Source organism: Biomphalaria glabrata, chromosome 5 (genome assembly GCF_947242115.1).
Source record: "Biomphalaria glabrata chromosome 5, xgBioGlab47.1, whole genome shotgun sequence".
Lineage (NCBI taxonomy): Eukaryota > Metazoa > Mollusca > Gastropoda > Planorbidae > Biomphalaria > Biomphalaria glabrata.
In genome coordinates this window covers 16,404,505-16,432,121 of record NC_074715.1, presented here as the reverse complement: position 1 = coordinate 16,432,121, position 27,617 = coordinate 16,404,505, and the positions used below count along the sequence as shown (strand labels likewise).

Genomic DNA, 27,617 nt, shown 5'->3' with positions numbered 1-27,617 from the left:
GAATTTGGGAAGCACCATGACAGCAAATGTGAAAGAATTTGTCTATTTGGGAAGCACCATGACAGCAAATGTGAAAGAATTTGTCTATTTGGGAAGCACCATGACAGCAAATGTGAAAGAATTTGTCTATTTGGGAAGCACCATGACAGCAAATGTGAAAGAATTTGTCTATTTGGGAAGCACCATGACAGCAAATGCCAACCTTGATGACGAGGTCGACTTCCGTGCCAGTGCTGCTTTTGGCAGACTTCAAGGACATGTGTGGCAACGGAGAGGACTCAGCATATCTATACAAGTGAAAGTCTACGGTACAGTACTGTAGTCCTGTCTTTACTCTTACGTACACCAGAGTGCTGGACCTTTTATATTCTCACTACACCAAAAAAGCGTAACTCCTTCCACATACACTATCCAAGAAAAATGCACCAGGTGAGCTGCTTTGATCATATATCAGTCGTTGATATCCTACAGTTGTCACATATAACTAGTATCCACGCCACAGCAAAAAATGTCCCATTTTCGATGGGAGGGACATGTCCTTATGCCAGAAAATCGCCTCCCAAAACGATTTCTTTATGGGGATCTTTTTGCAGGAAAGCGCCCTGGGGGGGGGGGGGGACACAGGCATTACAAAGACACCCTTAAGAGTTCTCAATCGCTTCTGACGTGAAGCCGTTAGTGAGTCGGAGTCTCAAGATACCAAGCAAGGAGAGCGGCCAGCATGAAAGAACGCAGAGCTAACAAAACGCCGAGAGAAGAAGCAGACTTATCTGCATTAGACCCAACTTACCCAAGCCATGTATGCGGCCGACTTTTTAAATCGAGGATTGGACTCTATAGCCATATTCGAGTTCATAGGAAATGGGGAGTATGGTCATCTTGGACCACGAAGGAGGAGCTATAGATGTGATTTTCAGAGCGTCCGATGTTATAACTTGGATTCGGGTAGACAGATAAGAAAAAAAATTGCGCGTTGGATTATGTCTTTGTGACGATGTGATTTTTAAGCCCCACCTTCCTGTATTTAGGATTAAGGTTTACTTGGGTTAGGGTTTTGAACATTTAAAAAGAATCCTCCCTCCCTTCAACTCCCACAGTTCTGGTTCCGCCCTTGTCAGTGGAGGTACAGCTCAACACAGACCTACACACAATAGCCTATTAATGTCTAATTATGGACGTTTTCCTAGGGGTGCCACGCTAAGTGCGGGCAAATATTACATATAGTCCTACCAGATGCGTCCATCAATTCGTTTATCTCTACGTATATAAAAACAAAAAGACGTGTCCAATTCATTCGTCGTATTCAAACATAAAAGACGCATTATGACCTCATGAGAAGACAAAGCCAAATTTCATTTTACAATAATTTAATATTTTTAAACGGTTATAACGGTTAAATTCGAGTCATCCTGACCTGACCTATTAATATAGAATTGTTCTCTAATATACCTACGGGGGCGTAGCGGCTGAGCGGTAAAGCGATTAGAGTCCGAACCGGGATGTCCCGGATATTTTGGTCTGGAATTTTAGGACGCCACTGAGTCCACCAAACTCTAATGAGTACCTGACTTGAGTTAGGTAAGGCGCTTGATCGTGGAGTTGGCCACATGACACTCTCGCTAACCGTCGGCCATAGAAAAAGAGGACCGTTACATCATCTGCCCAATAAATCTTATGTCTTAAAATTAAGGGTACTTTTTATATATATACCTGCATAAATTCTAAATTTTTGAGCTCTTTGAACTCAAAAGAAAATTAAATTTTTACAAAGCTTATACCAACTCTGTATGGTTTATACATATTATTTCTCCCAATTCCCATTCACCAATTTTAAACAAACAACATTTAGCCACGTGATAATATTGATAAAACAACGGAAAAAAAACTGTCACGTGACAGCCTTAGTGTATTACGTAATTTGTATAGAAGAGATAGAGAATCACGTGGCTAAATGTTGTTTGCTTACGATTGGTGAATGAGGTCCATTATTAATTGTTCCTAACAAACATGAATCAATTAAAAACAAGGTTACAAAAACTCTTTGTGTGGAAACACAAACTCAACGTCGGCCCCCAAAGTGGTCCACCCAGGCAGGTAAAAAGGTAGGTTTCAATATTTTCAGAAAGAATATCATAATGAAATTCTATCAAAGGCGAATGACAGAGAAGAATGGAGAAAGAAGGTTGACAGATCCTGTGTGGTGCCCCAAAGGTCCAGCAGACCAAGGGATAGGTGAAAGTGAATGTGCAGTTAGATGTGAACCTGGCCAAAATGATGTCTTATAATGAATCTAATTGATCTAATTATTTTGTAAAGGGTCAATCTCTTATTCAAAGCCTCAAGAAAAAAACATTTTCCAAAAAAAATTTAAAAATTCCTTTATTTTTGTGTTCCATTATGATTGTAAAGTAATTTGTATTTATTTATTCATGTGATGTGAACTCATTAAGGGAGTACAGTGTGTTTATATTAAAAAAGTAAAAAAGATTTATTCAATTTCTAAGTCTATAGCTTTCTAGATACATTGTTTAAGTATTAAATTCAAGTTATTTCATTCATTTTCAACAAATACTCGGCATTAAAGTTACCTTAAAAAATCCAATATGGCGGCGTTTCCATGGCAACCAAAGATTTTTTTTACATTTTTTACATTAGATTAACTCCATATATATGTATACCAAATATGAACGCATTTGGTTAAAAAATAATAAAAAAAAAGCCTCAGGTGGTCCTCCTCCCCTTAAACTCTGTTCAATTTTCACAGTTTGGTCCAAAATTCCTTTTTCAACGAACCACACTAGTTCTTAGTGCTCCAAGATAGAGCAGCAGCTCTGTCCAAGGAAATGGAATTACAGACTTCCATCAAAATGTATCAGACAGTGGGGAACGTTTTTGTATTTATTGTTTACATCCTGCAAATTAATGAAGTCTGACTACCACAATAGTTTGGGTTTGCGTCAGGGAGTCTAAACTTTTTAGTTTTTGAAACATTGAAGAGGAGAAACGTGATGAACTCATTCAAACTTTAATCAAAAGGATCTACACTCTAATTTTGCTATAGGCCTATCTGGACTTTCATTAAGTTATTTTTATTTTGCCAGCTTGAATCTTCTGATTTTGTTTTTTTCTAGGCCTCGCTAGGATGACTTGTGAAAATGTTCTCCGTGACCCATTCCCTACCAAATCAGTCGGAATTATCTCCAGAATTATCCCCAGAATTATCCAAGTTCTCCAGAAGCATTTCATATTTTACTTTAACAAGCAAAATACAAAACATCCTTTAATAAAAAAAACAAAGCTTATCAAAGTTAAGAACTCCGCACGTGCAACTATATCTCTCAACAATGCAGAAGTTATTTCCCTTATTTGATATCAAGCAAAATAATTAATAACCAATAATTAATTGACTGATTGGTCATTTAAAAAAAAATATTTGATTCATGATTTGTGAGGCACGATAAACAATCGTTTCAAGTTTTAACTTGTTCCGAGAATGGGTGTGGAAGAGATAAAACGGTTCAATTATCTAAGTAAACGAAGCCCTACATAGTGAGCCGTATCTGGGAATACTGATTAGTTGTCCTCGTTGGCATAAAAAAAAAATTAATTGCCAGTAATTAATTGAACATGTTTTTAAATTGATTCATGTCTTGTCTATGCTGATGAATACATGTGGCAAAGTTTCCACTTCATCCAAGAATGGGTGTGGGACAAATAACGTGGACACACTTTTGTTTTTTGTACCAGACAGACAGGCAGACAGAACGAGTTGCCCGTATCTTAACTCACCAGCTGACCTATTCACTCCTTAAATACATGTAAATTAAGTTTATATGTCGAATGTTTAAGTTTCAACCTGTCGAGACTAAGACAATAGGCCTACCATACGTGGACATTAGGCTACACTCATTAATAAGCTATTAAGAGGCCGCGTTCATAGGTTTAAACTGACACCGATTAGCTTAGAGATGTTCATTCTCTTCAAAGATCTTGGTGTTCATAGCAGATTTTCTCTCTGAATATTTGTGAGTTTGCTAAACATTTCTAAAGTGTTGCAGTGTTTGCTTGTAATGAATTTCCTAAATTTTAAGAACATATTTGCATTAATAGATATATTACATTTGTACTTAGTGTTGAATTAATTACTTGGTGAAAGATTATGGAGTAAGGATTCTAATATTTTTTTAATGAACATACCACTTGACTATTTTTAGTTCTAATAATAAAAGTTGAGTATGCACGTGGAAGGGCTTAGTTGAGTGATGCATGCATGGATTAATAATACATTTGTTTAAACACTACATGATTGAATGTACTGTATTGCAGAAACTAATATGTCCAAGAGTCTACCATTGCTGTATACCACAGGAACTTATTATGAAGTTGGCTACAGTATTGGATCAACATTTGCTGAGAGAATCAACAGGTGATTGAACCATTCTTTTAGAGAAGTCACCGAGTATTAATACATAGACAACATTTACAACATTTTAAGATGTTTAGTGAACAAGAAACTTAATAAAACATTGGATCCCGTGGCTTAGGTTTCACAGTCAGGACTAATTAGGTCTTACTTAATAAGACATTAGATCCTGTGGCTTAGGTTTCACAGTCAGGACTAATTTGGTCTTACTTAATAAGACATTAGATCCCGTGGCTTAGGTTTCACAGTCAGGACTAATTAGGTCTTACTTAATAAGACATTAGATCCTGTGGCTTAGGTTTCACAGTCAGGACTAATTAGGTCTTACTTAATAAGACATAAGATCCTGTGACTTAGGTTTCACAGTCAGGACTAATTAGGTCTTACTTAATAAGACATAAGATCCGGTGGCTTAGGTTACACAGTCAGGACTAATTAGTCTTCATAACGTGTTTATGCAAAATAAAAAAAAAAAGGCAACATTTCTAGAACGCTATTCTCTGCATTTCCGGCCAACGCTTCTTAGCCTCGATGTGAAAGCAGAACTGATCCCAAGTTGGGGTGCCAAACGGAACTGAGTTCATCGCACTGGTGGGGATGTCATAATCCACACGCCGTTCATTAAAGGGGCTTTTCAGTGCCAGACACTAGCACGGCATATGAGCCTGTATGGAAAAGAAAAACGAAAGGGCCTCTCCCTCTAGCATTGCATCATACTTGGTCTAGTTTCAAGAGACGTGGTCTCAAATTTGCTTGCCTAATAAACGTTTGTAAATCATAAAATTATAATTTATAATGTAAATGTAAAACTGGTTGTAATGTATTGTCATGAAGAGTTACTCCTACCATTCAGTAGGCCTGATACCTTGAGTCCGTATTAATATTATTATGTAAAACAGAGTTGCCCCCCGTATAAAGATCTACTCAGGCGCCATTTTGCCCTCACTGGCATAGAGGAAAGTAGCTGGCAGCAGATGGCCTGTTGGAGAGCTGTCACGAAGGCCGCGGGGCACCGATATGAAAGTGTTCCGTCTTGCGCTGTGCTTTAAGAGTGTTTTGCCCTTCCTAGACACCACAACGCCAGGTCTGGGCTCTGCTGTCAAACACCACGGCTTTGTCAGACACCACGGCGTTGTCAGATACCACGGCTTTGTCAGATACCACGGCTTTGTCAGACACCACTGCTTTGTCAAACACCACGGCTTTGTCAAACACCACGGCTTTGTCAGACACCACGGCGTTGTCAGATACCACGGCGTTGTCAGATACCACGGCTTTGTCAGATACCACGGCGTTGTCAGATACCACGGCTTTGTCAGACACCACGGCTTTGTCAGACACCACGGCTTTGTCAGACACCACGGCTTTGTCATATGATTTCTATTACTTCTCATTGATCCACTCTCTGATTTTTGTCATTTTCTTTAGAAACATACGTAGTGCTTCGAGATTTGGTGTGTCCAGCGCGCTCTCTTTTGTAAGCGTGTCAGCCGTCTCATTGCCTTTCAAGCTGCAGTGCGAAAAGTCTACTGCATAAAAACTACAGCTTCTAAAAATCTGCGAATGTTATCCGCGGCCTTGACGGCCTCTTCTATCTTGCGGTCTGCCTCCCACTGCGCCACTCTGGGCTAGAAGACTGGAGTGGGTAGGTAGGTCGTTACGACCGTTGTCGCAATTGTCTCTTGGTTGACCATTCGAGGGCTCAAATAATTAAGCCTGACCACCAGAGATTTTTATCGCGCGTTACTTTGTATTCACACTATTCTTATTGATAATATATATATATATCTTTTAATGAAATTCAGAGCTTACATATAGGCTTATATATATGTCAAGGTTTTGGAGTGAATCTGAAAATCTAATTAGATGTGAGCTTCCATTTTATGAGACCCCAAGAGGACAAGAGTACTTCAACACTGCTTTGAAAGTTTGTGAAATGAATTTTCCCCAATACATACAAGAGGTAAATAAATCTGACATATTTTTTTTTGTATGTGGGTAATCCATTTTAATTATGAACAGATTGCCAATTATTTAAATTCTGACTAAGGTTTTTAGAGTCAATGTTCGTTTTGATGACAGATTAAAGGCATGGCAGACGGCGCCAAGATGCCCTTTGATCGCTTGTTCAAGTTGAATATATCTAAAGAAGTTCGTAATATTTCAAAGAATTTCCCATTTGCCTACAAAGAAAGGTCTGGCTGTACAGATATCTACCTCAATACACCGACAGTCAAAATCTTAGCTCACAATGAAGTAAGTGCTATGACTTCTATGACATTACGTTTTGACATCACAAAGTATTAGGTAATATGAGACTATCTTTGAGCAGAGAGAGAGAAAAAAAAAAAGACTGCAGATCTTCTTAAACTGTCAGGTAGAGTTGAGCCCTCGGCTCTTGGAACTCTAGGCCAGCAAAAGTGAACAAGAGCTCCCTCTCCCCGGCCTGAATGAGAACAGTGTACACTGTTCTGTCTGACGGGTGGGTCAGACTCGCGGCAAGAGACCGCGTACACTAAGACCCCGCCATTTTCCTTTTCTATACCAGGCTAACTGTGCGGGACACACCATTTATGTAACGGCCCCTTGAGGAACAGCGCCTGGATTGTGATAAGGTTGTGGGAGCTTTTTTACAACTCCGCGCTGTGCAACGAGGATGCTCTCGCACCCCCTTAGGCACCCCCACAGGAGTCTTGTTTTGCTACCCTTTAGCCTAATCGTTTCCTCCTACGATCGTTTCCACTCGGGCGCCACCATAAGGCAGGGTAGCAATCCCGGGGGCTGCAGATCTTGACGTGGTTAGAGTACTTAGAGTTGAGGCATGGGGCGTGTTTCCGGCTAAGGATTTCAGTAAGTAGAAACAATGGGCATTATGTTTGTGCAAGCACCTCTTCAAGTGACTATATAAATATTAATATCTCAAAAAGCATTTCATATTTGTAACAAGAGAAATAAAGGACGCAAATGTAATATTATTTTCTTTAGTTTCTCAGAGTTAATAGGCCTATGCAATTAATTAATATTACTTTTTTTTTAAAACACAGGACTGTGATTTCAAAATTGATACTTATGCTTACATGGTGAGTGTAAGAATAGTAGATGACCAAAGTGGCACAGAATTAGAGAATTTTACATCGTTTTGTTACCCTGGCGAGTTGCCAGGTACAGCAATAGCATTCAACAGGTAATGCCAAACATACTCTCATTTATTATTGCCGAACGACTTAATATACAATGCATGTCGACCGCTAAGGCTAACCCTAGGATTTTGTGAAGGCCCCTACCATCTTCAAGCTTTGATAAAAATATAATTAATAAACCTAAAAGCATGTCATATTTTTGAAGAGTGAAATAAAGGACTTGTAAATTTAATGTCATCTCGCTTATTATATTTAGTATGCAAAATTTTTTTAAAATATAAAATATACTTAAAATTAATTTGAAGGCTCCTTTAAGGATGAAGTTCTTTGCGGCTGCACAGTCTTGTATTACCGTAAATCTGGCCATGTTTATTCTACAAATATCAGAGTCACAGATGTATATAAAATGTCTGTGGTTAGAGCTAAAACGTAAATTCTGTAGTACTAAAAAGTGCACAACAATTTTAAGTTATTAAAAATACAAAGCTTGTCAATACTTTCGAATTTCGTACACTAGATATACCACATACTCCATTTATGAGAATCCCCTATTGATATAGTACAACTGAAATAATGTAAGATACACAGCAATATATGAGTGTTAGTTCCAGTAAGAAAATCTGCAATGGCTCCATTCAAATATTTTCGTTATTTCAGGCTGTTTATGCTAAGACATATAATCATAATCAAACTCCATTTGAGTGAGGGCTTGAAAGGTTCAAATATTCTCTTGCAAAAGCTCTGGGCAAAAACCCTGCTGTTTTGTGTAATGCATACATTTCACAATACAGATCAAGAATTTGTGCGGGGGCACCATGAGTCGAAGTTTGACCATAGCCGTGAGAAATATGAGCCAACAGGACAGTGGCATGCCCTGCGCCCTGCACTGTTGCTATAATAGCTTGCTCAGGCCTGGGCAGCCTCCACCACGAGGGCGCCCCATGCACTCCTAGACTCCGCAGACTTTTGGGGACTTGTCAAGCACTCAAACCACTTTTCCATGTCTATTTTTGTTTTATTGCTAAGACATATAGAAAGTTTTAAAATAGTCAACAATTTCAAATAATTAAAAATGTATAAACCGTGGTTCAATAAAAAAATAAATTAATAACTTTTCAGTAAAATTGAAATGCAGTTTATGAAGTACTTAAAATAATATGGAAAGACAAGGGCTTAGCCCTCGGCACCAAAATCAGACTGATGCGCTCCCTGGTCATGGCCACATTTCTATATGCTTGCGAGTCGTGGACGTTGAATGCAGAGCTAGAGAGAAGGATCCTAGCAATGGAATTGAGATGCTACAGAAGGATCCTAGGCATCACATTCAAAGACCGCATCACAAACCAAGAAATCAGAGACAGGTTTACTGCCGCGATCGGAGCCCATGACGACCTTCTAACTATTGTAAAAAGACGAAAGCTTAAAACCTATGGCCACATTACAAGATCTACGGGGCTCGCAAAGACCTTCCTTCAGGGAACAGTGCCAGGTAAAGAAGAAGAGGCAGACAGAAAAAGCGATGGGAGGACAACATTAAAGAATGGACGGGCCTGCCATTGAGAGAGGTTCTAAACAAGGCAAAAAAAAAAAAAAAGGGAGGAATGGAGAAAGACGGTCGACAAGTCTTGCATGGTGCCCCAACTGTCCAACAGACTAAGGGATAGGTAATGGTAAAGGTAAAAATTTGTTTTATAATGGGATGATTTATATAGAAATAAAATAAAATGACAATTACACGACATGACTTTGTGTGTTTCTGACAGACATGGTCTGGTGTTTACTGGCAACGCTTTATATGCTGAACATGTTATTGAAACAGCGACACCTAGGTATTTAGAGTTTTGTTTTTGTTTACTGTTTCAGTATTGACATGCATTTTAAATTACTCCTTTTTTTAAAGTTTAAAGCTGTATTGATCTATTTAGATCCAGACTCTCTACACTCAGAACAATCTATGAACACACTTGTGTACAACTTTAAAAAACAACCCTCAACGTTCTTATTATTGACAGGCAATTTATAAACAGGAGCCTCATGAAAGCTCATTCTATAGATGAAGTCATTGAACTCATTAAAAACCCAGGTTTTGGAGTTGCTATTGGATTCTCATTGAACGTTGTGGACATTGAAAACCCAACTTGTATGTGGTCAGTAGAGGTCAGACATTTATTTATCAGTTTTAACATTGGTGTCAATTATTATTATTTTTATTAATTCATCGTCATATTTATTTTAGTTTTTGTTCACTTGAGTTAAAAGGTATCGATGCAGTAAGTTTATATATAGTCAGTGGGTTTTTTTGGTAAAAAAAAAATAGTTGCCGGTACTCAGTGATGGATTGCCTAACTTTTAAGTACCAGTTCGCACCTTGATGCAAGCTAAATCCCAACTCCAAAGATAGTAAATGTCTAAATAATGTTATTTTATAATTAACCAACTTAAATTGTTTTATTATTACTTTATTAGTATTGAAACTCGTTTTAATTTCTTTAAACTTTAATTATTACATTCAAATATTGTAATTTTAAAGGCATTAAGGCTTAAAAACAAGCATGACCGGAAAAGTGTGTGGGGAAATCAGTTTCGCGTTTTATATTTTAATTTTTATTGCGCGAAATTTTAAACAAATTCAAATTTTAAACAAATTAATAATATAATATATTAATAATGAACGTTAAAATACAAGAAAAGTAATAATTTTTTCACCACATTGAAAAAGGTGCCGGTACGCCGAACCGGTGCGTACCGTCAAAGAAAAAAAGCCCTGTATATAGTCAATATGTACTCTATGCTTTAACAAGTTGTTTGTTCTTAAACCTTGTACAAGTCTAATGAACTCATGTTTGGGTGTATGAGGCGTTAAGCAGAGGCCAATCGTTTTAGTAGGCCTCAACACTGACCTGCATCGTCGCAACTTGTGGGCATTGGAGACTGTGGATGTGTGTTTTATATAGGTTGAACCACTCGGTGTTTGGGAGTAACATCCCCTGTAACTGTTGTTGTCAACCAAAATGGCGCAAGATTAAACAGCTGATTAGTTGTATTATAATTTATACCTAGAGTTATGTTATTATTCGTTCATCTTAATCAACAGAGACCAACGGCTCAATGCCACGTCCCATAGACCTTAAAGTATCATTCATTTCATCCATTTAAAGTATCATTTGTTGAACTACAGCCCGCACTCTTTTATCGTTTTTAAATTCGGCGGAAAAATAATTAAATATGTAATATAAAAATGATGGAGCTGCTTTTGTTATTTTCTTAAGGCATTAAAAGTACTGCTAGCATTTTAACATTTAACTGAAATTGTCCAAGCGAATAAGTTGAAAAGAAAAACAAATTGAAGTTGGCAACATGTGAAAAGAAAAACTAAAAGATAAGAAAACAATTTTGTTTTAATTTGTTTCTGATAAAGTACACGATATTAGTTTTTAATGAAACGAATATTCACATTTGACTTGAGTTAACACGATTAGTAACCTCCCTCCACTTGGTGACACGCCAAAACAGAAGAATAAAGAGTTAAGCAGTTATACTATATAATAGTACACTCATCCATAATTTATAGATGCAAAAATAAAACGTAATAAAATACTCAGAAAGTCACTAAAAATGAGCGTTTCTTATACCATAAGATATAACATATTTCTACAACTGCTCTTTCTTCCATAATGCCGTAAGACCATGGAGCGGGTTGCCTCAATCAGCCAGGAAAATCAATGGATTAAAAAGAGTTAAAGTCTCTTATTTATATTGACGACTAGACTAACAGATGGGTTAGCGTTGGGCACACTTAACGTGACTGTAATTTATAAGCTAAGGAGAAGAATATCCCTTATACAACTAGAGATCTTTATAGCTTACGTCAGGGCAATGGTCGTCAAAAAAAATGGCCTGACAATAAATATGAGCCTTGGTACCGTAAGATAAATCTAAATGAAAACCAAAATAAAAATTCATTCATGTAGCTTCCTGAACATTGATTATGTGTGCTGATAGAATCCAGTACAAAGTACTCCAACACATTCTTTATGACTTTTCAACCAGAAATAAAACTTTCCATTTTCTGTACTTATATATAAGCCATCTTATCAATGTCCAGATTGTGCATAACAATTATGAAGCCAACAATGCTTAAGATTTAAAGAAAATTATTGTCAGAAAATTCTTATTGTCCAAAACTTTGTTCTTCAGGTTGGACCCCACGCCAATGTTTCGTTAGTCCACGTGCTTACAATAGCAGAAGAGAGAGACCCCAGCAAGTCCGGTCATTATTATCATGTCAACAACTACAGACATCTGGAAATAGAAGAAATTCCGGGTTTTATGAGTTCCATTGCCAGGTCAAAGAGAATAGAAGAAGTAAATAATAGATCTTTTAAATATATCAAAGAGAGTAGAAAAAGTAAATGATAGATCTTTTAATTAGAACAAAGAGAATAAAAGAAATAAATGATAGATTTTTTAATTCGATCAAAGAGAATAGAAGTATATGATAGATATCAATCAGAACAAAGTGAATAAAATATTAAATAGTAGATCTTAAATTAAAACAAAGAGAATAGAACAAGTAAGTAGAAGATCTTAAATTAGAACAAAGAGAAGTAAATAGCTAGGTTACATCTTTAATCAGAGACCAAAAGGGAAGCTACTACAGAAGTCAGGCCTAAATGGAAAGGAGAATCGAACACCAGAGGACAACGGTTTGGATGTGTCAAACTATGTAGACCAGTGCTAGGTCTATATAGCCACCTGAACTACTGCTCTCCATCATTTTCTGGCTGCCAGTTAAAGCCCTGCTTAAGTTGTGGGGCCCTCGACTACAGGGCTAACGAATTGGGAATACGAGTTGCGGTGTCTACCCTGTGAAACGTTACTTTGAGAGTTCAAACTATCGTTGTGTTGTAATTGTGACAAACTTGTCAATTGTAAAGCTACAAAAGATCTGAAACTTATCTGTTCATTTAGTTGGTCATTGATAACTTACTTGATCTTGTCCTTTAATATTTAAGAAATTATTTTATTTCTAGAAGAACCTTTTCTTTAAAAATTACTTTAAACTCTGCCTTCATTGACTTTAAAAAAAAAATTACTATAAACTTCTGCCTTTATTGACTATTTTTTTAAATTACTTTAAACTTCTGCCTTCATTGCAGTGGCGTAGCTAGGGTATTTGATGCCCTGTGCGGTAGTTCCTAATGATGCCCTCCAAGAAAAAAGTTTCAAACAGCGAAAAGTTTCTAATTTTAAAATAAAGTGTGTTCATTATTTAAGCATTGCTATTTCTCAAAGCATCGAATTTACAAAAAAAAAAACCAATACAAGTGAATCTCACGTTCTTTCTCGCCGGCCAACTATCGATAATTTTGTCGAAGTCAGTTTTTTTTTTAGACTAGGTCTTGTTCAACAAACAAAGTTGCCTAATTTGTGAATATTAAAATCGTCAACGTTGATTGTAAGTATTTCTTCATCAAAGTAAGTTTGAAAAAACTTCGCTTGCATGTAGCCACACTTACCACAATAGTAAAAAAAAATATGCGAATCAAGATAGCAATATTCGGGGACTGACATATTTAAAAAAAATAAAACTCTAAAGCTCAATAGATTCTTGTTTTGGAAGTTCGGCGTAACTGCGACAATGATCTGAAGCCCCCAGGCAAAATTCATTTTTGTCTATGTCGCTGGGAGAACCGTCGAGTTTGAATTCCTTCTGAGAATTGAATAAAAGCGACTAAAATTCATATTTATCATGGCGTTGTTCTTATGGGGCTATTATTTCATGAACAATACGGTCCAAGGAAAGTATTTCCATCAGTAACTCTTTCTTATGTGTTGATAGAAAATCTATCTTCATCTATTTTCGCCCGGCAATTTTGTTTGTGACCAACACGTCTTTGAGGCTCTGCATGATAATATACAATAAAATGTTGATCTAGATATTAGATGTAAGTTGTACTGTGGAAAATAATCGAGAAATATTTGCTTTTTAAACTTTCTGTATGATCTTTATTTGTTTTCGTGAGCACTTAAATTACAATAAATTCTTTTTTATTTTGTTGGGACATGTACTCACTCGGCCTCTTAGGAACTGATCGTAGTTGGATAAACATTTCACTCCAGGATATTTCTTTGATTTTGTACTGCCAATACAACTCGTTCGTGATGCCCACGGAGTGACAGATTCTGCTTTAAGAGAAAACGCAAGATGTCCAAGATTCTCTACAGATAATATCTCCACATTGTTCCCTCTTATTGTTGCCTACTCTCAAACTTCAATTTCCCTTCAAGCAATTGATGTGTGGCTGAAAGGCTAAAACCGCTTGGTTACAGCTTGGCCACCTTACAAGGGGTATTGAGTTCAAATTCCGACTCTAGCAAGGTTTTGTTTTATTAGCGGTTGGAAAACCTTCTCCCAGATAGACCCTCCCTCCACTGGTCCACAAAAGATATTTGACCATTACTAATAAGTAATTAAAAAAAACGCCATTGTAAACTTGTCCATTACCAGTGCATTGAACAATGATATAACATCATATAAGGCTTCAAAAAAAAAAAGTGTAACAGTGGTTGCCTTCAAAGATTGAAACAAATCTGGTAAAATGTAATTCAAGCTGGTCTACAGCTTACATTTAATTAAATTTAACAAAGAATGTAGATTTATATAGGACATAACAAATAAACCAAATAAATATGTAATTACAATGTGTAGTTTTACTAAGAAAGTTTGTTCTCAGTTTGACCCCCCCCCCCCCCTTTGATGCCCCGTGCGGCCCGCACCACCCGCACAATTGCTAGCTTCGCCACTGCTTCATTGACTTTTTTATTAATTATTTTAAACTTCTGCCTTCATTGACTATTTTTTTTTTTAAATTTCGTGCAAACACGTGTCTTCTCGAAGCGAATGGAAAAGTGAATTCTCTGAAGACTTTTTCTTATTATCTGGCTAGTAGTGCGCACCTCATTTTTATACTCCTGTCATTTTTGTTTTGTCCATCTATTACCATTCTGGATACGAGGTTTTAAATAAATCTGATTGCTCAATGTTTGTTTTGCAGCTACCGCCCCCATCAAACAAGCATGAGGTCAAGTGTCTACTTGGTGACCAGGACAACAAAGTGTACCCGATGTACAGGACGAAATGTCCACCTGACATACTGGCCACAGCTCTGACTGCCATTGTGGACGTTAACAAAAACAGAATCGACTTTTACTCAGAAAACCCAAGCAGAGAAAAAGCCGTGCCCTTATTTCATCTCAATGTTTTGGATTTATGATAGTTACATTTGTTTTTCGGCTTTGATTGTATGGCTGATGTTTATACACGAGATCTAGACTAGTTTCTTCCTCAGTTTCAGATCTCAATATGTTTCATATGTTTCTATCTTCATTATGTTTTCACTGCTTTCTTCATCATGATGTTTCATCTTTTAGCTTACAAATACCATCAATATTCTCAAACTTCAATTAAAAACAAGATTACACAGTTTGTGTTATATGTGACTCTACCGGATCCGATCATGGACAAAAAATATTCAACCCATGGCCTTGTTTTAAAGTAATATCGTAACAAATTAACAACAGACCCAATCCTAGATCTGTAATAACATAAACCACTATATACTGTATGTACTCAAACTGGATTCCAAACTTCTAAACAAGCAAAATAAAAAAAAGAAATAAAGCATATATTAAGTGTAGTTGTATCAATTAGTTTGGTTCAGTCATGTAATTAAATTTGTAATAGATCTAGTCTAACTATAATAAATACGTGCGATTTTTACCAATTGTTTTTGTTTAGCTCCATTCTCACTACGCTATGATCCAATCACTTGTTTGGACCAGAGAGAGGGAGAAAAGAAAATCTTGTTCATGTTACCGTGATCGCTTTTAAAATGCATTTATATAAAAAAAAAATACTGTGCGACTTGAATTCAAATTCGAGGGCTCAAGTCTTCTCAAGCCAACACACTAACCCCTGTACCTTCGAATGGCTTATGAAAATCAAAAGTTTCATAGTTATCTGTTGCTAGTTTCAAACGTTTAAGCGTCTACCTGATTCTCTACACAAAATACAAAGGGGACTAATTCAGCTTATACCGCCACATCTGTCAAGTACAATACCAAACAATAAAATTAATTAGCAATAATTGATCAACCAATTTTGTTTATTTAAAAAAAAATAGATTCTTGTTTTGTCATGCAAAAGAAATAATTGTGCGAAATAGTAATTTGATCCTAGATTACGTGTGAGAGAAAATAATAAAGATTGTCTTCGAGTCCTGTGGCTAGTGAGAGAAATAACTTGTACACAAATTGCACCAGACAGACTAGAGCAGGCATAAAAACTTACTACGACCTGAGGGGTCACAGCCAAAAATCAGTTGCAAAACAGCCTTCTAGTTTTATGTAAATTAGAAACAATACAATGGATTACAATTATTAATGGCATACCTGTCCCTTAGACAGCTAAATGTGTAGTACTATTTGGTAATTTAAAATATGATTACGCATTATTTTCTATGTTCTGATGCTTGACATCTTTTATAGGATACAAGCTTATTAATGTCATGTTGAATTTTTTTAAACTGACAATTTCATCACTGATGACAAATATTGATGAGATAATCTCAAACGGTGAGGTGCTTTTGTAGCTTTCATTATGGCAAAGAACTGGTCACAGAGATAAGTGCTTGCAAACAGCAAGAATTCTGGCTGCAAATTTCCGCAATTCAACTTACCGTTCAGGGTAAATAACTGTAAAATTTTGTCACAGCTAATTCTATATACTTTGCTTTCAATAAAGAATCTGACTGCAATTCTATCAGCTCTAGTTGCACATTACCAGCAGCATTTTCAGAATCAAATGAGAATGGAGAGATACAAACAACAAAAATTCTTGCTCGTACGGAACGAAGTCACGAAAACGGTCATAGAAAGCATCTACTAACGATTACAGGTGTAAGACATATTTACCAAATGTTGTAGCCGTTTTTAGTTCCTGACACGTTGAGAAGTGAACAAGATTTCCTCTTCATATTTGGTTTATCCACAGTCGTAATTTTGCTTGTAAGCACTTCACATGATTGCACACAGTTGTGACAATTTTGTCTTTACTTTGAAGTTTCAAATTCAAGTCTTGCACGTGACCAGTGAGATCAACTGCTAATGTCAAATCCCGAACCCATTAGTCAATTTGAAAATGTTAAACAGGTTCACCTTTCATGTTAAGAAACAATACAATTTCCTCACGCAGTGCAAAAAATCTCTTCAATACTTTATGACACGAGAGCCAGCGGACTTCTGTGTAGTAAGGAACACAATCCAATTCGTGTCCCATGCCATCCAGAAACATTGAAAATTGGAGATGATTTAAACTACGGGCATGAATAAAATTGAGAATTATTGAAACCGGTGTTATGACATGTTGGAACTTTAATTTCTTTGCGCTGAATGTTTCTTGGTGAATGAAGCACTGAAAATGAGGAAATTTAAACTTAGCATCAATCTCTATTTTTTTTTTTTTTGCAAGTAACTTTTCATCAAAACCATTTCATTTCATGTTTGTTGCGCCATTCGTTGTTAGACTAGCTAGCTAGTAAATTGTACTGCCATATCAATCCCTGTTATTTCTCAAAACATCCTCGCTTGTTGTGGTGTTATGCATACAACAGAGCTAAAGTAGAACCTCATGTATCTCAAAATTCCTATCTTATCTTATCTTATATAATACGGACGTTACTTCAAAAAAGAAGATGATTACGTCCTACGCTGTCACAGGCCCTTATGAATATAGCCAACTGTGCTACACCCGTTACATCAGTTGACTCATGGAGAGCCAATGAAAATAATTCAAAATCTTTAATTGTTCACGCAATCTGACTGACATGTCGTTTATTCTATCTGCCACAGTGTCCCTAGTTAACGCTATTTCTTTTCTAGGCAAATTACTTCGGCTTTAACGACACACTCCTTCATAAAATCACATTCACTAAATGATTTGCTATGGCTGGAAATTAAATTGGACTAATTGTAGCTTAAATTGCTTTCACTGCAGACTAACTCTCGTTGTTCAGTTTAACAAATACTATTATTCAATTCAAGTAGCTTGTCATCTCTTATTTTCCAGCGTAACAGTTTAACATTATTTCGATAATTTTTAGGTGGCTAAGCGGGCCGCACGCAAAGTGGTCGCGGGCCGCATGCTGCCCCCGAACGCCGAGTTTGACATGTCTGGACTAGAGTGATAGATCTATAACCTTTGTAAAAATAGGTGTGATATCTAAAAAAAACACACACAAAAAACAACAACAACAAACAAACTCATTCTTATTAACCTTTCTAAACGAAACCACCTGACTCTGGTTGATAATACAAAAAGTAAAAGTAAAGTTCCCCTTTCAGACCTAGTGATCTATGGGGAAGATGATGTAAAGGTCATCTGTTTCTATGGCCCACGGTTAACGAGGGTGTCATAGACCAACCGTCTATACATTTCCCCTACTAATGTCAGGTACCCATTAGAGATGGGTGGACTCAGAGGCGCCCTGAAGATTCCGAAAGTAAAAATCCTAGTCTTCAACAGGATTCGAATCTTGGACTCCCGGTTCGGAAGCTAAGCGTCTCCGGTTGATAATACTTGTCCAGATTACTTAGGGCTACCAGCCACCTATATATATAGCTCCTCCTTCGTGATCGAAGATGAGCACATTTCTCATTTCATATGGACTCAAAGATGACTGTAAAGTCCAATCCTCGCTTTAAAAAGCCGGCCGCATACGTAACATGGGTAGATTTGGTCAGTTGCAGATAGATCTGCTTCTTCTCTCAGCTTTTTGTTGGTTCGGCGCTCTTTCACCCTGGTCACTCTTCTTGCTTCAATTCTCGAGACACCAATACTCACAGCTTCACGCCATGAGGAGCGATCGAGAGCTAGTGCTTCGCGGCTGTGAAAGTCGATATCGCATTCCTTGAAGGAGCTCTTGAGAGTGTCTTTGTAGCGCTTGTATTGACATCCCTGGGAGCGCTTTCCTGCACACAACTCCCCGTACAGAAGTTGTTTGGAAAGGCGATTGTCTGGCATGCGGACTACATGTCCTGGCCATCGTAGTTGGGACCTTTTCACTGTCGCCAGCCACCTACACCACCAGAGAAAAACATAAGGGATAGACCCTTCAAAAGAAGGACGAAATAAAACCTGAGTATGTAAGTATTAAAATGTCATACTTTTATAGAAATCTGGTAACCTTTTGAACTTTGAGGACCTGAATGCTAAAATCAGATGTAAGCTTGGTACCTAGGTCGCGTAAAATAAACTTGATGTTGTCAAGGTCTTATCCCGGTCTGATTTGATTAACGGCTGGACGGCTTCGTTCAAATACTGGCACAGTACGTCACAAATTGGCGAATAACAGAAATGGATTATGGAGCCCCATATTGATTGTTAGATTGAGTTTTAATTTGCCAATACCCTGAATTCTGTTGTATTTTATGGTATGGGCATTTAGGTAATAATAAGAAGAATATCTTTATTGTTGATGATGAAATTGGTCTTACAATTTGTGCAGACATAAAAGTAAGACTTGAGAACTTGAGGAAACGAAGTAAACGTCCCCACTCCAAAATTGCACGTGAAATGTTTCTATTCAAATGAGATCGTTGGATTTTATATATGGATTTGATTGCCAGGGGAACAAGAGTTCTTGTGTCTGTTTTTGTGATCGGTGTTTTCGTGTCTACTATGTGATGGTAGCATGTTAAAATGAAGATTATAGCGGTGAAACATTTAAACTTTATAATAGCAGCTAAACATTGAAACTTTATAATAGCAGTGTAGCAGTAAAACATTTAAACTTTATAATAGCAGAGTAGCAGTAAAACATTTAAACTTTATAATATCAGAGTAGCAGTAAAACATTTAAACTTTATAATAGCAGAGTAGCAGTAAAACATTTAAACTTTATAATAGCAGAGTAGCAGTAAAACATTTAAACTTTATAATAGCAGAGTAGCAGTAAAACATTTAAACTTTATAATAGCAAAGTAGCAGTAAAACATTTAAACTTTATAATAGCAGAGTAGCAGTAAAACATTTAAACTTTATAATAGCAGAGTAGCAGTAAAACATTTCAACTTTATAATAGCAAAGTAGCAGTAAAACATTTAAACTTTATAATAGCGGTGAATAATATGATGTAATAGATTTCTTATGAATGTTTCCGGAGTCGTTGTCTAGCGAGGTTTGTTGTTTACAATGACCTTACTAGCATCATTTAGGATTTTATGAAGTTTATTTTTTATTTTAATGTTCAGTTCGTCCTACCAGGCAATGAGGTTGAAACTTGCAATACTTCAGATGTGAGTGCAATAAACATTGAAAAGGCTTTTTTTTTTTTTTGCTAACACTAAATGAGAGAATTTTTCTGAGCAGTCTTAGTATATTGCTACATCTCTATTGCAAGTAGATATGCGGTAATGAAAATAGAGTTTTTTAATTTATATAAAAGATAATTTTATGCTTCTCTTTAAATTTATGTGTCAAATTAATATATATAATATATAATATTATGTGTGGTTGAATTATTAGCAACCCGGAGCTACACCTCAACACTATCGCCTTTCTATTTTCTAATAATGGACCTAGCCATGAGGGTGCCGCGACAAGTGAGGTAAAGATAACACACACCACATGCTGCCATCAATTTGTTACAAAGCAAATTTCAACTCTGTCTGTCTGCTGGTCTGTCTGGTGAAAAAGTTTTTACACGTTATTTCTCCCACACCCATTATCGGTCAAGTTAAATTTTGTACAATTATTCATTGGCATAGATAAGACATAATCAATTAAAAAAAAACACACGATTAGTCAATTAACTACTGGTTTATTTTGTTTGATACCATCATGGGAAATTATTCCTTCAGTAATCACAGGGACGTCTAAATATGTAGGATTTTGTCCCCTTTGATAATTTAACATGTTATTTCCCACACCCATTCTGGGATTATGATGAAACTTAAAATAAGCTAAAAAATCATTTCAAAAAATTAACCAATTAGTCAATTAATTATTGATAATTAATTATTTTGTTTGATATAGAATAAGGGAAATAACTTCTACATTAAAAAAGAGGATATAGTTTTAAGTGCGGAGTTATTTCACTTAGACAAAAGCTTTTTTCTTTTTTGTAAGGATCTATATATATATAATTCTCTTCATGGCTCAAGAGTTTGGATACAATATAACGGAAAGATCACTCTTTTATTTCTGCCAGTCGGCGAAAAAAAAGAAAAGGGGTGGGGAATAGTATTCACCCTTCACTAAATAGCAGGGCCGGCCTAGAAGATCTATGGAAAGATCACTCTTTATTTCTGCAAGTCTGACTAGAGTTACCCCCACCTTACTATAGCGGCGAAAAAAAAAAGGGGAGGGGAGAACAAGTAATCTACTCTGTATTCACCAGTCACTAAATAGCAGGGGCCGGACTAAACCGTTGTGGGGCTCTATGCGAAATGGATATGGCGGGGCCAAGTTTGAGTAGGGATACCGATAATAAGTGAAAATTAAGAATTTGTAATAAAAAATAAATTCGTCATTGCATTTTATTCATTCTTTACTACCTACAGACTTACTTTACGAGCCTTGCATGTAGCGAAGCCATACAGTGTAGCATAAAAGTTTCATAACCTACATAGGTCACGCTCAATAGCAAGAATTTCCAAATGTTTCAATCTCTCTACGAGAATTGTTAACATAAAAGTAATACTTCATTAGTTTGAGGTGCGAGAAGCTTCTTTCACCAGATTCCACTATTACGGGTATTACATACTGCCGTTTTTTTCATCGCGCGTAGGATTGGTGTTTTCCATTTTGAATGACACCCCAAATTCCAATTTTTTTTCAATATTTTTCAGAAGATTTTTTTTTTATTTTTCAAAAGATGTTAATAATTTCCGGAGATTTCCAGGACTTTTCTATATTTTGCACTTTCGGGAGATTTCAAGGAGCTCCTGGTAAATCAGCAGGCTGCGAGAATTATAAGTTATAAGTTATAAAATGGTTTAATTTAATAATTTACTCCTAGAATTAGCGCGGGTCCTTTGAAAGTGCGGGGCCCACTGAGGTCGCATAGGTTGCATTGGCCTAAGGCCGGCCCTGCAAAATAACGGCGTATGCTACGCCGCCGGTCGACTAGTTTTTTTTATATTTTGCCTGTTTACCTATGAGAACATGTAGAAAGGCATGCAATATCCCCCCCCCCCCCCCCCCCCCGCTGGTCGAAAAGCAGGTGTACGTGGGCTTACAGCTGACATAATCGCTTCCAACAAGAATATGTAGGGTCAGTGTAGGTCAAATGTATACATTTTAACATGTTGACATCAGCAATTTTATTAACCCACCAGTCACACTCATTGATAATCTAATAAATAGGAGGCGATCACGGTTTGAAATCAACATGACCAGAAATATCCATTCTCATCGAAGATCTTAGTGTTTGCTCTCTGAATATTTGTAAGCTTGTTAAACATTTCTAAAGTGTTGCAGTGTTTGCTTGTAAGGGATTTCCTAAATTTTGAGAACATGTTTGCATTAATAGATATATTAAATTTGTACCTAGTGTTGAATTAATTACTTGGTGAAAGATTATGGATTAAGAATTATAATCTCATGGTATCTAGAACTTGACTATTTTTAAGTTCCAATGTTAATAGTTGAGTGAGCACGTAACAGGAAGGGTTGAGTGTTGCATGCATGGATTGAGGATTCATTTGTTTAAACACTACATGATTGAATGTACTGTATTGCAGAAACGAATATGTCCAAGAGTCTACCATTGCTCTTTACCACAGGAACTTATTATGAAGTTGGTTACAGTATAGGATCAACATTTGCTGAAAGAATCAACAGGTGATTTCAACATTTCAACATTCTTTTATAAGTTTTAGAATGTGAATGTCAATAATCTGATTTAAAGATAACTAATAAAGCTTAATCTGTATTAAAATTCACGATAATAAACCCCATAACATATGAATACAGACCGGACTGAATATTACATTTGAAAGGCGATTTTCATACATAGAGGTTATCTTCTTTTTATCTTATATAAAATACAGACGTAACTTTAAAAAGAAGATGATTAGGTCCTACGAGTCATGCATCTAGTCTTGCATATTAACCAATGACCTAAATTCTGCCAAGTCACTGGTTTTCCTGGCTGGCTCAGGCAACCCATTCCATACTCTAATAGCACTAGGGAAGAAGAAGCATTTGTACACATTTGTTCTAGCATATGGAACGAGAAATGCGCCTTTATCTTTGTGTCTTTTTGAGTATTTTATTAGATTTTATTTTTGTATTTGAAGATTAGTCATTTGAATAGTCATGAATAGTCATCGAAATATTTAATAACCCATATACTAATTTCTATGCACTTTTCAGCACTGTAGAATCAAATTTCTAATTAATTTTCCTTGTACCACAGATTAATTAATACTATATTGGGGATTTTCATTCATGGCGTACAAACTATAAACAGCTGGGTTTTTGTGGGTAGAAAATAAAGGGAACTGTTGATTGGTTCTATGATATTTGTGTACTGTTTTTTTTTTAGCACCCTGTAACAAATGTTCTAAGCTTTTCTGTTGGTAGCACAAAATAGTTTTATTTAGAGGAAGCATTAAGACTTTGACTCTATGACTTCAAACTTATGTTAAAAGAAATGTAATGTAAGGCTTGTCTTCGAGTCCGAAGATTAATGAGGAATGTAGTATTTCCCGTGGCTACGCAGCCCCAGCTGTGACCTACATATTTTGCCACATCCAGGGTAAGCATAACCATTGTCCGCCGGTGGTCGATTAAGATTTTCTTTTCGCCGTCTGCGTCTGTCCTCGGCAGCGATTTTTTGGGGGGGTCTCAAATGTGTATCCCGCGGCCTTTGTTGAGTGACCTCCAGCTGTCTCGTTCCGAGGCCGCATGCAGCAAATTGCTCTCTTCTATGTCAGCTAAGGCAAGTTGGCGGCTAAGCTGGTCTTTAAAGCGTTGCCATGGGGCACTTCTTTCACGTCGACCGCCTTTTAGCTCACCAAAAAATAAAAGACTGCCTTTGTTGCCCACAAACAATCAAGACTAATCAAGGAGAGTTGATAACTGCCTCGCATTGGAATATTGATTTCTCAATTCTTTTTTTTTTATTTAGTTGGCAACAGTGAATTTTAAGGAGTCATTGGCATTGTTTACTCTATCGTAAAAATCTCCAGTAACGGCCCTTTAAGGGAGCCTATAGAAACTTAAAAAAAAAAGTAAAAAATATGCATACTAACAACAAAAATTACATAAAAAGATAATTGGATAATTGGATTGATACGTCAATGTCATAAGTTTTCAAAAGATGACTAGAACCTTGACAAATATCCGGTGCCCAATTTACCGATGCCCTAATGCCCAGCATCTTATTCCATATGTTTGTTCAAGTGCTCCTTCTTCCCTAGTGCTATTAGAGCATGGAATGGTTGCTTGAATCAGACAGAAAAAACCAACAACAATGACTTGGGATATTTTTAAATCACTGATTTACTTATATTACTAAATTGACACATGGATATCTTCTCTTTTGAAGTAACGTCTATATATATAACTATAGAGGCACTACTTACTGTTTGACAGCTGTTCTGGGTCAAACACATATCCTCCAAGCAATCTTTTTTTAATGAACTTAAAAAATGATTACTAGCGCATCACACGTATCCACCGGAAGCGCTATAAAGATCAACTCATGCGCCATTTTACTCTCAATGGCATAGATAAGAGCAGCTGGCACTCCAGTGGAGAGATCTCACGCAGGTGGTGGGACAAAGAATGTACATAGACAACAAATGACAACGGCTTGTCTGAATCAGTTGTGACTAAATATGCAGGTCGCAAATGGGTCTGTGTTGTCACATGAAATACTGATCTCATCTTCGGAATGAAAGACAATGTCTTATACAAATATAAATATATTCTCTATCAAGGTATTGGAATGAATCTGAAAGTCTAATTAAATGTGACCTTCCATTTTATGAGACCTCAAGAGGGCAAGAGTACTTCAACACTGCTTTGAAAGTTTGTGAAATGAATTTTCCCCAATACATACAGGAGGTAAATAAATCTAACTTATAATTTTTTCATGTCGCTTTGTTATGTGGGTAATCCATTGTAGTTATGAACAAAAGATGCACATTATTTTACTCAGACTAAGACATTTAGAGAGTATGTTGTCTACGGCGACAGATTAGAGGCTTGGCAGACGGAGCCAAGATGCCTTTTGATCAAGTGTTCAAGTTGAATCTCGCCAAAGAAGTTCGTCATCTTTCAAATAATCTTCCTATTGCCTACAAAGAAAAGTCTGGATGTTCAGACGTCTACCTCAACACACCAACAGTCAAAATATTAGGTCATAATGAAGTAAGTGGTATGACTTTTAGGACATAATGAAGTAAGTGATATGACTTTTAGGACATAATGAAGTAAGTGATGTGACTTTTAGGACATAATGAAGTAAGTGATATGACTTTTAGGACATAATGAAGTAAGTGCTATGACTTTTAGGTCATAATGAAGTAAGTGATATGACTTTTAGGATATAATGAAGTTAGTGGTATGACTTTTAGGGACATAATGAAGTAAGTGATATGACTTTTAGGATATAATGAAGTAAGTGCTATGACTTTTAGGATATAATGAAGTAAGTGATATGACTTTTAGGATATAATGAAGTAAGTGATATGACTTTTAGGACATAATGAAGTAAGTGCTATGACTTTTAGGTCATAATGAAGTAAGTGATGTGACTTTTAGGACATAATGAAGTAAGTGATATGACTTTTAGGATATAATGAAGTTAGTGGTATGACTTTTAGGATATAATGAAGTAAGTGATATGACTTTTAGGATATAATGAAGTTAGTGGTATGACTTTTAGGATATAATGAAGTAAGTGATATGACTTTTAGGTCATAATGAAGTAAGTGATATGACTTTTAGGACATTTCTTTTTGTTGATCTCAAAATAGAAGATATTATCTTTGAGTAGGAAGATTGTTACGCGGCTATGAGATGACAACGACTCTCGGGCTTAAAGTAGTACCAGGGTCGTTAGAGGAGAGAATAGGCCAATAGAGAAGCAAGACAGAAACTCTGTTGGGGGGCCTAAAATTAGAATCCATTGCATTGGTGGGGATGGAGAGAGCCACAACTAACATGTCACTACCTAACACACCGTTCCTTAATGAGCCACTTTATGTCGGACACCTGCACGTCTGATGTGTTCCAGAGAAGGACTATGGGAGATTTTCTCCTGTGTGCTCGGCCTTTGGCCTCGCCTCTAGGGATAAGAACCATTGTAAATAGAGATGTAACAAATTACATATCTTGGGATCACTCTCAGACAGAACAGTTTGTTCAGACAGTCCAATGGGGGGGGGGGGGAGGCTATGACTTAATTCTTACCATCATGATTCATACAGGTCTGTGGCTTTGATACATTGAAAAAAAAAAAAAAAAAGGGTTGTAAGGGATTAGAATTAAAACACAATTTCATTGGCGTGACCTAGGCAATTTCGAGGCGTGACAAAGTAACTAGCATATATCATTTGTAGGAAAAATATAATCTATCTATATAGTATATATATACACATTCATTTCTCTAGGACTGTGATTTCGAAATAGAAAAATATGCTTACATGGTGAGTGTAAGAATAGTAGATGACCAAAGTGGCACAGAATTAGAGAATTTTACATCGTTTTGTTACCCTGGCGAATTGCCAGGTACAACAGTTGCATTCAACAGGTAATGCCTAAGATTTTCTTTTGTTAGTAGCAAATTGACCGCTAATGATTAACTGTTACGTTCCTAAGATAAAGCTAGATTACGTCATTTCCCAAGTAAAGAAAATTGTTAATGCTCTTTCCTTGGTTTGTATCTCCAGGCAGCCAGTACAACATAGACAAGACATGAATCAATAAAAACAAGATTACAAAAGTCTTGATTGTGTGGAAACACAAACTCAAAATCGGCCCCCGAAGTGGTCCACCCAGGCAGGCTTCAATATTTTCAGAAAGAACATCCAAATGAAATTATATGAAAGACAAATGAGAGATAAGAATGGAGAAAGAAGGTTGACAGATTTTGTGTAGTGCCCCAATGGTACAGCAGATCAAAGGATAGGTGCAAGTGAATACAAAGTTAGATGTGAACCTGGCCTAACTAGTTCCCCTTTCAGACCTCGTGGTCTATAGGGCAGATGATGTAAAGTTCATCTGTTTTTGTGGCCTACGGTTAACGAGGTTGTCATGTAGCCAGCACAACGACCAACCGCCTTTACTTTTCCCCAACTAATATCAAGTACCCAGTAGAGCTGGGTGGACTCAGAGGCGCCTAAGGATTCCGAAGTTGAAAATCCCAATCTTCACCAGGATTCGAACCCGGGGCTCCCGGTTCGGAAGTCAAGCGCTTTACCTCTCAGCTACCGCGCCTAAAGAGAAATTCATTTTTGACATTTAAAAAAAAAAATACGAAAATGACGTTTACAAGATTACTATTCGTGTTAATTTAGGTCTAAATTATAATGCATACTAATTAGCTTTTTCTCTTTAAAAAACTGCTTGCATAACTGATTTTAAAAATTAGATTTTTCGCTTTCAGAAAAAAAAGTAGCCGTTGCATCAGAACTTTGAATGGTCTAAAATATTGTGATATCGGATTTTCAATATCTTTTCTAGTTTACGAGATCTAAACGGGACAGACGGACAGACGGACAGACGTTTCGCACAAAACTAATAGCGTCTTTTCCCCTTTCGGGGGCCGCTAAAAAAGTAACCAATCAGCCAATTAATTACTGGTAATTCATTATGTTTTTTTGTTTTAAATAGCTACAAGGGAAACTAATACTCCAGTATTCACAGAAACTCTTTGGGTTTAGTCCCCTTAATTATTAATGCCATTTCCTCCTGACATATTCTCCAATCCAGCTGATACTTTAAACAATTATTTATATTACCTAAAAAAACATGAATC

General features: G+C 36.6%; 2 protein-coding genes across 2 annotated transcripts; both read left to right on the top strand.

Moving 5' to 3' along the window:
• The first annotated feature begins 16 nt into the window (after window positions 1-16).
• On the top strand, window positions 17-15,254 carry LOC106074947 (beta-alanyl-dopamine/carcinine hydrolase-like). Its single transcript, XM_056028801.1, has 9 exons — window positions 17-308; window positions 4,327-4,426; window positions 6,260-6,386; window positions 6,506-6,679; window positions 7,468-7,607; window positions 9,327-9,392; window positions 9,576-9,720; window positions 11,761-11,928; window positions 14,622-15,254. Exons 1-9 carry the CDS (start codon window positions 17-19, stop codon window positions 14,838-14,840), a joined length of 1,431 nt encoding a protein of 476 aa, XP_055884776.1. The 3' UTR covers window positions 14,841-15,254.
• LOC106074211 (beta-alanyl-dopamine/carcinine hydrolase-like) lies at window positions 3,855-26,566 on the top strand. Its single transcript, XM_056028800.1, has 6 exons — window positions 3,855-4,025; window positions 22,369-22,468; window positions 24,574-24,700; window positions 24,833-25,006; window positions 26,251-26,390; window positions 26,530-26,566. The coding sequence occupies exons 2-6, from the start codon at window positions 22,377-22,379 to the stop codon at window positions 26,564-26,566; spliced, it is 570 nt and encodes a 189-aa protein (XP_055884775.1). The 5' UTR covers window positions 3,855-4,025; window positions 22,369-22,376.
• The last annotated feature ends 1,051 nt before the right edge of the window (window positions 26,567-27,617 follow it).